General features: G+C 46.4%; 1 protein-coding gene across 5 annotated transcripts in view; it reads left to right on the plus strand.

Moving 5' to 3' along the window:
• The window catches only part of TTPAL (alpha tocopherol transfer protein like), a 38,215-nt gene extending 25,695 nt beyond the window's left edge, over positions 1–12,520 (plus strand). For all 5 annotated transcript variants that reach the window (XM_038572410.1, XM_038572411.1, XM_038572407.1 and 2 more), the window contains 4 exons: positions 1,004–1,463; positions 3,940–4,133; positions 5,920–6,030; positions 8,182–12,520. In XM_038572410.1, coding sequence (XP_038428338.1) covers positions 1,019–1,463; positions 3,940–4,133; positions 5,920–6,030; positions 8,182–8,460 — 1,029 coding nt within the window. In that variant the 5' untranslated portion in view covers positions 1,004–1,018 and the 3' untranslated portion in view covers positions 8,461–12,520. The remainder of the gene's footprint in view (positions 1–1,003; positions 1,464–3,939; positions 4,134–5,919; positions 6,031–8,181) is intronic.
• The last annotated feature ends 3,028 nt before the right edge of the window (positions 12,521–15,548 follow it).

The following is a 15,548-nucleotide window of genomic DNA, read 5'->3' on the forward strand; positions in this document are numbered from 1 at the left end:
GACTGGGGAAAGGGTGACATCCACTGGATGGTGGATCCAGAGGGATGGCAGCTGGGGCCATCCTGTCAGTTATGCTCCATTCCCATGTGAGCGTCAATCAGCCTTGTTTCACGGCCATCATAAGTCATATATGTATATGGTAAAAAAAAAAAAAAGGTATAGTTTTTAAAAAAAGGTACTACTTTTTTTACCCTACTTAAATGTCCAGTTATCCAGTACTCTTCCCTAGAGGGAACCACTGGTAACGATTTTCTTATATTTCCTTCCAGAAATTTTAGGTGCGCTCAATATATAGGTATAGATTTTAAGAATATAAATAAGGTTATTCTGTGCCCACTGTCCTGCAACTTGCTTTCTTTTCCTTAGTGTGTCAGTTCATAAAAATCTTCCCCTAGTATCCCATTGTTAGGATAATATCATTTAACCAGTCTCCAGCTGGTATGCAGTTAAAGTCTTTTCCCTGTCTTTTCCCATCATAACCAATACTTGAAGTAATTGTCCTTGTGTGTATATTTTGTGCACATGTACAAGTATATGCCCTTGAAATGAGATGCTGAGCCACGGGGTGTGTGGCTTTAAATTTTGATAGCGACAAACTGCCCTCCGATGAGGCTATGCCAGTTTATTCTCTGTCCAACAGAAAGCACATCAGCACCCATTTTGTATTTTTGCCAATATGACTTTCAGAGTTGTTTTAGCTCACCTTTCTTTAATTACAAGTAGGTCGAGCAGCCTATCTCTGTACAGAAGGCCACAGCGTTGCCTGAGGAGTGTGTGTGTGTCCCACTGCAGTTGCCTGGGTGCCTTGGTGGGGATTTTCACTTCATTCGGTCGGGGGTCGGACCTGGGCCTGTGGTCCAGATCCACTTCATTCCCCCAGCTGAGAACCGCCGCTCTGACAAAAGTGCGCCTGCCCACCACCCTCACCCCTCCACATCATGCTGCCCTTCAGAGGAGCAGTGCCGGGCTTCGTTCACTTGGCTCGGGGTTTGTGTGTTGGCAGGGATCCTGGTAGCTAATGTCAGAAGAAAGTGACTCTCTGCGAACCAGCCCCTCTGCGGCCTCACTCTCGGAAAATGAGCTGCCGCCCCCGCCCGAGCCTCCCGGCTACGTGTGCTCGCTGACAGAGGAGCTGGTCACCAAAGCCAGGGAAGAGCTGCAGGAGAAGCCGGAATGGAGGCTCCGAGATGTGCAGGCCCTCCGTGACATGGTGCGGAAGGAGTGCCCGACCCTGAGCACCTCTCTGGATGATGCCTTCCTCCTGCGCTTCCTCCGCGCCCGCAAGTTCGATTACGACCGGGCCCTACAGCTGCTGGTCAACTACCACAGCTGCAGGAGAAGCTGGCCCGAAGTCTTCAACAACCTGAAGCCCTCGGCCTTAAAGGATGTCCTCGCTTCCGGATTCCTCACTGTGCTGCCCCACACTGACCCCCGAGGCTGCCACATCCTGTGCATCCGCCCAGGTATTGCCCTGGCCAGGCCGTAGGTACCTGCCTGCGTGCCCACCTGTGTGTGGGATGCGTGTGCCTGGCACCCCGTCTCTCCCTTGCCTTTCCCTATCGGCCCCCTCCCTGTTGGAGTCAAAGCTCTTCTGGTTACAAATGACAAAAAGCTACTCAACCTGGCCTAGGAGAAAAGGGAGGAGTTAAAGAAACAGGAGCATCCCCCAGAAGCAGTGAGCTCAAAGTGTAGCAGCTTTCCTGGGGCTCCCGGGCCCCAAAACCAGAATCCACTTTGCCCCCCCCATCAGGAACTAAGCCAGCCATTCTCCCTGTCTCTGCTTCTGTCTACGTGTCTCCCTAGGCCACACGTTTCTGCTGTCCTGTATATATCTTCCTTGCTCTTTTTCCTGGAGACTGGCTTTTGCCACCACTTTGCACCTGTCAAGATCTCGTACCCCTTAGTGTGCGGGCTTCCTGGGCTACCCAGCCAAGTTCCTCCGTGCAAATTCCTGCCCTGGTCAGAGGGTACAAGCAGGCTTGCCCCATGCCTCCTTTGCGAGGAGGTGAGGCAGGCATCTGGGGGGGGGGGGGGGCGCGGCTGGGCAGATGACCAGAAAGGTGACAATTCACTGTGTGTCTCTTCCTCCTCTCCCTCCTTTCCTCTACTTTGTTAAGCCACTGATTCACTTTAGATTCACTTTTCCAACTCAGCACTTACTGTTGGTAATGAGGACATCTTACATTTCCTTGCATTGCTTTTAATTAGGGGCACCAAATATGCTATAAACTCAAGAGTGTTGTCCACTAGACTCCAACCCCCACGGCCTTAAAAATCTGTCAGGCCAGAGCAAAGACAAAATTTGAAAGTAAGATCGCAGTGTTCTTCCCAACTAAGCCAGGAGCAGGAGAGTGCCCGCTGGCAGCCCTCCTTTGCTCACATACTCCTCTTGAAGGGATGTCTGTCAGGCAGTGGACACCTCCCTGCACTTTTCTCTCTGCCTTTAAGGTCTGCATCGCCATGTGCTTTGGTCAATTGCCAAACCCTTTTTGGAGACTAAACCATCCTCCTGAACCTTTACTGTGTACCAGGCACAATGTTAACTAAGTGCTTTACCTGCTGTTTTAGGCACTTTCCAAAATTAGGGTTATTTTAAAACAGGCAATGTGGTGGTGATTTTAGGGCACCAGGAGACCTAGGAACCAATCAGCAGGTTTTTTTTCTGCTACTTCTCTGTACTGGACTCATAAGGATCTACAAAACAGACTAGCACCCTGGTTTCACCTCTTTGCCTGTGTGGTTTCAAACCTTTGCTTGCACAGTTTCAGCCTTTTGCTTGTGAGATGAAGTCTTTCCCCCATGTCTCTGGAGCAGCTAGACCCCTCCCTACCAATGCAACTTAGGAGGAGGCGTACTGAGATGGTTTTGTTCTCAACTGGGTATTAGCTTTGCCTCTTTTGGGACATATGTTATTGAAAAGGAAGACATCCGGTTATGTAGAAGCAGGTTTGGTTGGCAGCAACATTCAGTAGCAAGCTGGCACAGCTTTTGGACAAAGATTATTTTTCATAGGAATTTTGCACATATTACATATCCCCTTGGTGGCGGCAGTCATGTGGAATTTTATCGTCCTAAGAAAAGGACACACAGATTGGTGGAATTTTCTTGAGAACAGCGGTTAATAGTCAAAAGTTGTCATTTCCATCTTCTTCCCAGAGAAAGGAAGGACTCCTTTAAACATATGGGCAATACTAAGAGAACGTCTGGCCCGGAAAGGGGATATAGCACAAAGCACAGACTGGAAAGCCATCTCCATCCCTGCTTTCCTTGACACATGCTTCATTTTCAGGCCAGCTCTTGTCGCTTGGGGCCCCAGAGTCTCAGGCTCCTAGCCTCACCACTGCAAGAGGGGAGAGGGATCTCTTCTCTCCAAAGGGCCATGGTCGAAGAATTGAGTCCCCTTGGCTCTGTTTGATCTGGCTTGGATCACACAGTAGCCAGGATGATGTCGACTCCCACTGACCACGCCCATCTCTGCAGCCAGGAGGCAGGTCAGTGGTACCCAAAGTGGGAAGGCTAATGTGGGAAGAGGTGGCTCAGGGCGGTGGTATGAAAATCTGATGTAATTAGATGTCCATTAAGGTATTACTGGCATATTCTTCTTCTGAGGAGATGTGGGCTCAGAGTGAGGAGGTAACTCACACAGCTAGTAAGATTCAACACACACACCCTCCTTCCGTGTGTGTCTGACTTCAGAGCTCAGGCTTTTAACTCCAGCACTCACTTGCATTCCCATTTCCAAATGTGCTGCTGCATTTAGAATTAACATCAGCTGCTGCTAAGGTGTCCCATTTACTAACCTAAATAGAGCCATGCCAATAGAGTAGCTTTCTTTCCATTTTTTAAATTAAGAGTTCGAGCAAGGAGATAAATCTTAGCCTGTGATTACTTGTTTTGTATTCATCTCTGTAACATTCTGTCCATTTCTTATGACCTCAGACAGATGGATACCGAGCAACTATCCAATTACCGAAAACATCCGAGCCATATACTTGACATTAGAAAAACTCATTCAGTCTGAAGAAACCCAGGTGAATGGAATTGTAATTCTTGCAGACTACAAAGGAGTGAGCTTATCAAAAGCATCTCACTTTGGCCCTTTTATAGCCAAAAAGGTGATTGGCATCCTTCAGGTATGGCCCCTGTTTGTCGTGTGCCTGTTTCGTGGTGGTTTTGGCTTTTCTCAGGGTCCTATTTACCACAGGTCCCACATGATACACAAACCTCACTTCTCATGCCTACAGTCTGAAAGATACAACAGCATTATGGGAAGAAACGCAAATGTCCTATTTACCATTCATTCTCAGCAGGTTCTCCAGTGGTTTCTAAGGTCCCTTCAGTCTGGACAAGATCAGCTTTAGGGGCAAGAGCTCAAACAACCAGAGAAATACTTTCTGCTCATTTTTGTTGTTTACTTCTCCAGAAGACAGGGGAACAATTCTAACAAATGAAACTGAGAATTTGTGTTTCTGATGTGTTAGATAGATCCTGCCCTCTGGGACCTCAGAATGGGGATCCTGTCGGACTATTTTGGACAGGTGCTTTTGTATCTCGTGTGTTATGTATTTATTATTATTTTTAGAGAGAAAGAGAGTGTACATATGTGCATGGGGGTGGGACAGAGGGGGAGAGAATCTGAGGTAGACTCCACCTCCAGTGTGGAGCCTGAGGCAGGGCTCAATCTTACAACCCTGAGATAATGATCTGAGCTGAAATCAAGAGTCAGATGCTTAATTGAGTCAGCCACCCAGGTACCCCGTGTTCTGTGTTTTAGAACATAGTGGGGGGCAACCCTCTTGGGTCCCCTCCCTCTTCAGGAGCTTTGTACTATCACTTTGCTATTGCTCAGTAAACCTTGCTTTGCTGCCCACCAAAAAAAAAAAAAAAAAAAAGACACAAGTGCAGGGAACCAGAAAGTTCCATATGTGCACAATGTTCAACAGTTTGCAAAGTGCTTTTATAGTCGTCATAACTCATTCAATCCTACAAGGCAAAATTTATTTTTCCTTTTTAGTATATGTGCTGCTGAAGTGAGCATGAATCCCTTTTCCTTTTTGGTGGCTGGGGACACAGCCCTTGCAGGGGTAGCATGGCCTGAGTCTCAGGTCTCTAACAGTTTCAGCTCCCTGTTCCCTCTGACCAGCCCACAGGTACTGTCCCTTGCGAGCTGTAGGGCACCAAAGAAAAGTTTCCCCTGTGAATCCCACAAAGTGTGTGAGCCCGCACTGGGTGCCAGGTTGATTATTTAAACATCAGCATCACATTTGGTCATTATCAGAAATGTGGAGCTAATACTCTGGCTTTCCTTTGCTTCCACTCTTCTTTTACTACCTGCTAAGTACCGCACAGATTAAAGTGTTAGGATAGTGAGTTTGGATCAGTGTTTTCTAGTCTTCTAAGGTGATCTGAGGGGAAAAAGCTCCAGGGTTAGATAGGTCTGGGAGATGTGGCATAGTATGTCCCTTTCTTGAGAATGTGACTGTAAACATTTGCATATGACAGTCCTGTGGTTAAGGACATCTGTATGACTATATACAGCGTGCTGTTCTCAAACTTATTTACCTACCATGGAACCATTTGGGCATCACACCTAGTACAATCCTGAGAAATACCGTTTGGCAACACCAGTCCTGAAGGTCCAATGTTTGTTAGATCCATCCACACAGGCTCCAACCTTTTTTTTTTTTTTTCCTTTGCCACAAGAGGAGCAGCTCTCCACTTGTTTGCCCCAAGAAAGACCCTCTCTCTGAGTCTTGTCTTCCAGGTTAGCCCTCACTTGAGCTGTCTTGGAGGAGGCCATGAGAATCAGAGCAAACTGATATGGAGGCCTAAAGAAGATTTAAAGGAGGGAGGCAGACTGTGGAAACAGCCTGCGAGTGCCTCCCACATGTTCTAACATCTCCTTCCCTTCTCCTACAGGACGGCTTCCCCATTCGGATAAAAGCAGTCCATGTAGTGAATGAACCTCGAATATTTAAAGGCATTTTTGCCATCATAAAACCATTTCTGAAGGAGAAAATAGCAAACAGAGTAAGTGATGATTCTTTTAACTTGATACTTCTTTTTTTACTCCCCTGTGACATCAATAAACTTCTTTTAGTTTATTATTTTTGCCCTGGGATGGTTAATTTGGAAAGAACAGATTTACAGATAAATGATCTTTTCTGTGAAAGGAAAATAAAATTAATAGGACCATAATATGTGACAGTGGAGAGAGCAGGGAGGCAGGCAGTTCTAAGAGTTAAAATGCTATATTTTGGCTCTTCAATATCCTGGCCTGGGCACTGTGAACCAACATTGTATCATTGTATTTCCTGTATAAGAGGACAGGGAGAAGGGTAGTATTGGGCAGGTAGTTAAAAAGTTATAGTGATTTCTTACCACAGCTCCTTGGGGCTTAAAAACGCAATTTTTGAGCTCTTCTATTTACCTAGTTTATTGTCTCGTGTATCAGGTTTGTGGAATATTTCAAGGTTCATGAGATAAGTGAGTTTTAGCCTACCCGTTATTTAAGAAAGGACAGATGGCCCTTGAAGGATGGTCTTCCTCTGTGACCTAGAAGAGCCATTTCTCACTCAGCCTTTGCTAGGTACCATGGTTGCATGTAATGGATGGTATTTTTCTCCTCCTCCTTCAGGCCTAGGAACATCGTGGTCCCTCCAAAGACCGGGTCTTGAATTTTGTACTCTTTTTCAAAGAGGAAACAGAATCTCAAGGTTGCAAGGGAAGGAATTTAAAATACAGAGGGGTGCCTGGGTGGCTCAGTTGGTGGAACATGCCATTCTTGATCTCAGGGCTGTAAGTTCAAGCCCCATGTTGGGTAGAGAGATTACTTAAAATCTTAAAAAAAAAAAAAAATCAAATTTAGATTCCCAGGCCCTTTCCCTGAAAATTTTAACTCCAGTCCAGGGGTGGAGCCCAGGAGTGTGATTTTAAAATCTTAAAATCAGAATCTGTGATTCTGATGCACAGTCAGGTTTGAAGTTAAGTTAGTGGCATCCCTGCCTGGGTTTGAACCTATCTTAGTACCTGAAGATCCTGTTTGGAACCTGCTCTTAAAGCCAAAGCAGTCTTTGGAACACGCCTCATTATATCTATGAAATGACCTTATTTGTGGTCCATAATCTTGTTCATTTCATCCTTCATATGTTCATTCATTCATTCAAAAATATCCATTAAAGGGCAGCCCCAGTGGCGCAGCGGTTTAGCGCCGCCTGCAGTCCGGGGTGTGATCCTGGAGTCTTGGGATCGAGTCCCCACGTCAGGCTCCCTGCATGGAGCCTGCTTCTCCCTCTGCCTATGTCTCTGCCTCTCTTTTTCTGAATAAATAAATAAATCTTAAAAAAAAAAAGTACAAACTTTCCATTTAAAAAAAAAAATATATCCATTAAACTACTGTGTTTACAAATACGTTCTAGATGAGCAATATAGACCAAAATCTCTGCCCCCAGGGGAGCTTACATTCTAGAGAGAAACAGACAGTGGGTATATGTGATCTAGTATTAAGATATGCTAAGTGCTGTGCAGAAAAATTAAGCAGAGAAAGGGGACAGTACAGAGCAGGGGCACGGGACTGTAGCACAGGATTAAAGCTGGGCGTCGCTGAGAAGCTGGCCTTTAAGCAAAGACTGGGAAGAGGCGAGAGCATGAGCTCTCAGATATCTGAGACCAGCAGCTACGGTACTGGCCTGAGGTGGGAGCACATTGGACATGCTGGAGCAGCAGCAGAGGGAAGTGGGAGGAGGGGAAGAGAGGAGCAGCGGGGGCCAGACTGTGACAGGCCCTATGGCCCAGTGTGCGGACTTTGGCTCCTAGTGCGTGAGGTGGGAGCACTGGCAGGCCGTACAGAAAGGAGTTGGCACGACCTGAGCGTGAAACAGGCTGTGAGCAGGGAGGCCAGTGTGAGGCTGTCGTGAGAACACAGGGGAGAAGTGGCAGCGGCGGCATGGTTCCAGGGTTCCGTGGGCAGGCAGCAGAGTGGTTGCATCTGGCTGTATTCTGAAGGACCAGCCAACAGCGCGGGAAGGGAATTAAGGATCCTCAAGGTCTTCGAGGAACTGGAAGGGTCAGGTTGCCATCAGCTGCTCCTTCATTCATTCAGCAGGTGTTTGAGCACTTGCCTGCCTTGCAGGTTACTGATTCTGATTAACCTGAGGACACGTGTTTCCATTTCCCCTTCAGTTTTTCCTCCATGGGTCTGACCTGAACTCTCTCCACACAAACCTTCCAAGAAGCATTCTCCCCAAGGAGTATGGTGGCACGGCTGGAGAGCTGGACATCACTGCCTGGAATGCCGTGCTCCTGGCCTCAGAGGAGGACTTTGTGAGGGAGTTCTGCCCACCTGTCTCCGTCTGCGACAGCATCCTGGGCCAGGCCCTGCCGACGGAGGGGCTAGCCTCAGATGCGCAGTGTGACGATTCCCTACGGGCCGTGAAATCACAGCTGTACTCCTGCTACTAACCAGTCCCCTGTGAGTGCCACCATCTTTAAATCCTTTCCTTTTTCTCTGGAGAGGCGCAAGGAGAATCTGAGGTGCCCGTGAGTCAGTCTTGCTCCTTGTAATTAAATTGCAGCCTGTACAGCTCTGAAGGTGAGCCATGGAGTAAGGCCTTGGTTATTGGAATTAATCCATGGAAGACATGGAAAATGGTCCCAGTGATTCTCAAACGTTTGGAATCTCAGTTGGCAACCATCAATCTGGAAGCTATGTCTGGTTCTTAGAGATCTTGGAACAAGAAAAATCAGGACCAAAGTCACTTTTGTCCCACATTCCAGAAGAAAAGCACCTGACTGGCCAGTCAGCACACTCCTAAGAAAGAACCTGGCCGAGTCTCCAAGGTGGCCACAGAGGAGACTTCTGGAGTTTGTGTCTTTCACCTGATTCCCAACTACAGACTTCTGTTGCTCATCAGGAAATTTCTAGTTTGAGGACCAGGCCCCAGCTGCCATCACTGGGTTTGGAAAGCACCTTAATTGAATCATGGGAGCATCAGGACATAAGTAGCACTTCCTTATCAAATTTGGGAGCCAGAGACTTCAAAGCACTTCTAAGATTCATTGGTTGACTCTTGCAATAGAAACTGAAGTTTTCCCAAACCCATAAAGCCTTAGCCCTGGTTCTCAATAAAATTATAAAGGATCCTAGAGGTATGTGATTTTACTCAACCTAAAACACCACATGCCAGGCCTGAGTAGCTAAAAGAATTCTGGCCCAAGAATGAAGAGACCAGTACTCCAGCTCCAGAAGTGTGACTGTGGATAAGACCTGGGCCTCTGTGGGCCTCTCCTTTCTCATCTGTAAAATGAAGCTGGATGAAATGATGCCAGGGGCTTTGGCTGATGTTTGAGAATTTGGTTTAGTTACTAAATGCCAAACATTGGTGTTCTGCCCAGAAGAATGGCTCTCTAGAGGCAAGTGTGATCCTACTTTTTTTGTGGTACATCTGGGCCTTTCCAAGAGGCACATGTCACCATCTGGCCTACCTTTAAAAAGGAAAGTAGTATCTATATTCTTGGGACCTGCTGATAACCAACTTCCTTTTTATAGGGAGGGTTGAACTGGACAATGGCAGGTGAGATGACCAGGGTTCATGTGAATTCCTTCTATCCCTGAGGCTCTGGTGGGACACTGGAAACCCAACAGTGGGGAATGGCTAAATTACTTGGGATTCTTAAATTTTGGTCTCTAGAAACAAATGCAAGAGTTATTGCTGGATCACTTCTGGGACCCTAGTCCTCCCAGACATGCTTGTTTCTCTCTCTGATGTGGGTGGACAGACTTTAGCCAGCAAGTCCGAACGTTAGTTCTGCGTTTCAGCACTTTAGACTCTTCCTGTCAAAACGTTAGCCTTAGCCCAAGCATCTAACTAGGTGGTTCATCTGGTGGCATTTGACCTATTTCCTTTCGTATTCATTCCTTGAAAATTACAGTGATAAAAAGCAACAAGTACAGTGTGTTGTGTAAGTACGTTCTCCGTGCATTTATGAGACCACCAGGCAAGGGAACAAAAAACAGCTCAGTTAGGAAGAGGATGGTGCTCTGAAATGCAAAGGCCAGTCTATTGTTAATAAGCTCTGCATCTTCATAGTACTGTTTCAAATATCTGGAGAAGGTGGTGGTGGAAACGATTCACCTCATTAGTGCCAATTCCAGGGAAGGCTCTTCACCATAGATACTAACCCTGGATCCCCTCTAGGGACCTGGCAGAGCTGGAAGTGCCAACACGCAGACCCCTGGCAGCCTCCAGGTCCATCTGCCAATGACAGCATGACCAGCAAGGCTGGAAAGATCTAAATAGCACAAGTAGGACAGCTATAGTAGAAGGTTCAGAACCCAACTGCTTGGATGTGGGAACTGGTTAGAAGCATTCTTAGGCCTCAAAGAGAAAACAGATTGAAAAACAACCACTGCTGCCAAGCTAGATGGAGGGAGGCATGAACTATTCAGCCCCACAGACTTTCCCCAGTTTACACTCTGCACTGCATTCCTGGCTGGTTTTGCCCGTGTCTGTTGGACTTTAAAGCTTATGTGTGTTTAAGCTCACGGAGACAAGCATCTCCCAAGACCAGGATATTGCCCACTTCCTAGGACTTTCCAGTTGGCCCAAGGAGCCGATGCATTCAGCTTCTGAAAGGAGTCAGAGCCAAGATGTGTCTGCCTTCTGTAGCCACTGTGCTTTATTTTGGTTCCAAAGAGAGATCAAATAGTTCTGACGCCTCAGGAGGTTTGAATCAAGGTGTGAAAGCAGGACCTCCCTGGGTGAAAATCAAGGCCATTTCTGTGTGGCTTCACCAGATCTCTGTACAGTCACCGCTGCAGGGTGGGGGAATGACCAAAGGAGCACACAGTGAGCCTCAGTAGTGGGGGTACAGTGACGGGGCAAACAAGTGAACATTAGGAGAACTGGGAGGGTCTTCCTTCAGGGGAAAGTTCTGGCCCATTTCACAAAAATCTAAAAAGTAACTTCCTTAAATTCAGGGTACTGTGGTATAGGAAAGGGAAAGGGATAGTATCCAGGGGACCTGAGTTCTGGCTTTACACTGCTATGTGACCTTGGATGAGCCACTGAACCCCCCCTGAATCGCATGATAAAAGGGTCTCTGCTCTGAGTTCTGAACCCTGTATTTTAGGCATCATTTGGCTTCCTTGCCACAGGGACATTGTACTACCATTTAGAGGCCTTCTTCCTTCCCCCACCCCCAATCTGGATTATTTTACAGAAAATGTAAGTCTGAATTGACATCCGAAGCTCCCAAATGAAATCTGTAAGCTTAGGTAATATGGGGATTTTCTTCCTCCTCTGCTCTTTTTTTTTTTTTTTTTTTTTTTAAACCTCCTCTGCTCTTTACATAGAATCTGGAAAATTGTGCCTCTTCTTGGAATTCTATTCTTCCTTCACAGAGGAGAGGCTGGGAGAAACGTACAGAAGCACCTATGCAACTCTTGCATCCTCTCTGGAGTTTATGTGCTTTTTGGCAGAAGTGGCTCTAGCTTCCCCATACTTCATCTTGCTTTCACAAGGAGCCACTTGTCCTTAGAGGTTTACAAACACTTCAGCTTGTAAGATACATGTTTGCCAGAAAGGACAAGAAGAGGTATTTTCCCAGAATTCCTGAGAGTCTTTCTGAATTCTCCCAGAGTGGGCAGTTTCTCTTAAATGCCACCAGATTGTCAGATCAGTTGTGGGATTACTTTCCCATTTGGGTAGGCAAAAGCTGTGGCACAGTGGTGGTGGTATTATAATAATTAATTTTAAAGTTTTCAGTTTTTTAAGGTTTTTCCTTTGAAGCCTCTTTCATTTGGGAAGTGAAGTGTTAGCTTAGGTCATGATGCAAGTGTGGCTGTTCTGTGGCATGAGATAATGTGCATAAACCAAACAGAAACATCTCAACTGTTCAGGAAAGAGGGCTGTCTGGTGAGGTCTCTCAGTATTGGGATCTGTTAATTCTGTAAATCTAAAGTAAATTCTTTTTTGCTCTCCTGACTCAGTATTGGTTTGCTTGAAATGCAAGTGACAGGCATTGTCAGAGTCAAATATTCCTCCTTATAAGACTTGCTCCACTGGAAGGCCCAGTGTGACTCGTGGATGGAGAAGCTAGTGATGAATCTGTTTGCCAACTGGCTGCTCGTCCTTGGTCTCACTGGGCAGCACGTTAAGCTGGGGAGAAAGCTGCCATTGGGGTTCTTGTGGCTATGCCTCCACATCTTGGCACATCAGGTGGTAACCTGTTATGGGTGGAATGCTTAAAGCCTCTGATCCTCCTCTGACAGGGTAGGAGGTAGGCTAATGTTCTGACCGGATTGGTTCCTCATTTCAGCCACTGGTCACATTCCTCACTTCAAACTGAAATTCAGTTTAGCTTTGAGTAGACCGACAAGTGGTGGTGGATTCATCTACTTCAGTGTTTGTTTTGACCAAAAGTTTATTTTTCTAGTGCATTTTCTACGTCAAAGTGGTGAAAACATGTAATTTTAGTATGCATGACTGGGTCTTAAACAATAAAAATTCCTGTAAGGTTATGTGTGGAGCTCTTTTGTGACAATGACAGCTTGGATAAAGGTACTGAAGTTTTATTATTTGTGGTACATCATGGCCTGTGCAGAGCCTCCCTCCAGGTCCGGGAGAGAGAGGCGCTTTCGCAACACCGTGTACCTATAGATTTGGGGCTGGCTACCTCTGAAGATCGTGTGCAATTAGAAGATACCAGTGTGTACAAAGAATGGCACTTGATGTACACAGTGGTAGAGATGATATGCAAATTTTTCAGTTCTTAAGGCCCAGCTGTACATTCTGGACTGGCCTCGAATTCCTGAGTGCTTGTATGGGCTGGGCACCCACTACATTAAGTGCTTCACATAGATAACCTCATTTAATCTTTAAGCACACTTAAGTAATATTACTACCCCTGTGGGACAAATGAGGCTCAGAGAAGTTAAGCAGCTTGCCCAAGGACACACAGCTAGTCAAACAGTAGAGTTGGGCTTCAAAGCCAGGTAGCTGACTAAAGCTGCTCTCCTGATGGTTAGAGCCAGGTTGTGTTTGCCTTTTACTGTCGTTCACTCTGGGACAGAACACAGAAGAAAGGAAAGGCGGTTCCAGATTGTCTTCTGGCTTCTTGTAAAATATAAAGCGGAGGTTCTTAACCTCTGGGACCCAGGCTATACCTCAGGCTTTATTCTGGAAGCACTTAGAAGTAAACTCAGACTCCTTTGAGGGATTACTAGGTGTTGATCAACTCTGGTCCCATGCATCTTTGGCTTTTCTCTACCTGCTCCCTTTTGGTTTCGATGCAGGAACATGTAATCTGCCCCAAAGGAGACAAGGTAGGCCCCGCCATGGGCGTGGTGTGCTGGTGATGGGTCAGCTGGGAAATAGTCTTGTGTAGGATGTCTGTACACTTACCAATGACCTCCCATGATGCAACAGGTAAATTCTTATACTGCAGCACACCAGCTCTTCAGGTGAACCCTCCTAAGGAAGCTGTGGCTCTAAACTCAGTACATTTCTCACATCTGGAAAAAAATGGACTAAAGGCTCCAACCAGTGCAGTCAAGTTACAAGGATCAGCAGGTGCTTTTTACAAACTGGGAGTTACTTCCCATGTTAGGAGTCCACACTTTCTGGTTTGTTGTCTAAGATAACTCTCCCTGTTTTCCCCAAAGCTCACTCCTCACAGAGCATGGATGTGGCCCCACCTAGAATGATGCAGCAAATGTGTCCTGCTACCGCATTTAAAGCTGGTGAGGAAGAAAATCCTTTAGGGTTGCCACTTTTCTGGAAACAAATTGTTTTAACCAAATGTTTACCTGATAAGGTGGCCAGCCATCAGAGATACAGTGACCTAGTCAGATGCTGGTTACTGCCTTCAGGGGATTACTGATCTTCCCTTTTTGGTGGTGGGTAGTTTGACAGCCAGGTGAGTCCTCTACACGTCTCTAAGCAGTCTCTGGTTATCTTGGTGCCTACAACCTTATGCTAAGAGACAGTAGGGTCTAACTGAAAAAAGAACTCAAAGCCTAGTTTCTATCTATGTTTTGCCTCTTAGTAATAACTACGGGCAAGTCCCTCCTTCTCAGCCTCAGCCTGATCTGTCAAAGAGGGAGAAGAATCACCACCTTCCAGGGGCGTGGACAGTGTCTATTCACAGCTGGGCATGTGCACTGTCTCATGGTAGCTATTCTTCACCTGAGGAGATGGCTGTGTGCAGCTTGCACCACTCAGCAGGAATTAGGACACCACTCAGAAGGCTGCCTAGTTTGGGCTCCTAGGTAACAGGGTGGATAGAACTACACGAAAGAAGAAAACAATGAGCAGCTCTCGGTAAGATAAGCCTGGTACCCACCATCAATCTGCAGAGCTCAAGGGCACAAGTCATGTTACCAGATACTCTCGCTTGATTATGTAAAAAGAAATAGGACTTGTAATGGACAAAACCATGTGCTGGTGGTTTAAGTGAGGCCTGAGCTCTGGCTTGGTCCAGAACACCAAAGCAGCAATAACCAGGCCCGTGGCCACTCTCTGGCAGGTAAGGGAAACTTTTATTTCCCAACCAAGTACCTTGCAAGACCAATCTAGAGAGTAAACATCCAGCAGGGGCCACATGGGCCTACAAGCCTCCTCCCAGCTCGAACCCAGGAAAAGTGGCAGCCACGGCTGTTGCCTCTGAGGAATTCCTGACCTCAAAGCCAGGGCCATCACTCTGCAATCCTGAGGGACAGATGGGCCTGCTCATGGTGATGACACACCAGGTGACTTATCTGGAATGAGATGACATGACCATGAGGTCTGATAAGTCCAAATACTCTCCTGATTTTAAGTATGATTCTGGGCTTACTCGACCTGCTGATGTTATTTACGCTTGTGTATACCTCAGCACACTTGCTAGTACGGTTCCCTTGAGTCTTGAGTGATCCTGGGTTTCCTACCACCAAGCCAGCTTAACTTACAGTCAAGCAAACAGGGATACTGCTCCCTAATTTTCAAATCTGTTCTTTCAAATTAATATCAAAGTTATGAGAAAAAAATAAAAGCTTTATTGGACGGTGTTACACTTATTTTACAGTTTAGTATTGCTTTATTTTGCATTACATAAGGTAGGGGATGGCACACCCTCATGTTTCTGAAGTTTAGGACCTTTAAAGGTCTTAATCTGGCTACCCCTGCTATTAAGGAAAGTAGGGTGGCTGCCTTACACTGGCAAAGTAAGAGGCTAAACCTCCCCTATTTGCCCCTCCACCTCCCTTACAACTTTACCTCTGTACCCTGACATAAAGCACTGTTTTAAAACATGGTGGTTCCAACGACTCCTATCAAGCCCTGCTTCTCCCCCCTCCCTCCATCCCAACTGAAATTGTCCCCTGTGTCCCATCTGTTTCATTTTGTAAGAACACCTCAAATCTAGCCTCCGTCAGACTGTGGCTGAACATCTCTGACCTATGAATACTGTCTAGTCTCATTTTAGCCCATAGTGAGATTAGCAGCTACCTCCAGTGTTTAAATGGGTTCATAAGCATTTTGCAAAGCAACTTTACTCTGTAAACAAGAACA

This window comes from Canis lupus, chromosome 24 (genome assembly GCF_011100685.1).
Source record: "Canis lupus familiaris isolate Mischka breed German Shepherd chromosome 24, alternate assembly UU_Cfam_GSD_1.0, whole genome shotgun sequence".
Taxonomy (NCBI): Eukaryota; Metazoa; Chordata; class Mammalia; order Carnivora; family Canidae; genus Canis; species Canis lupus.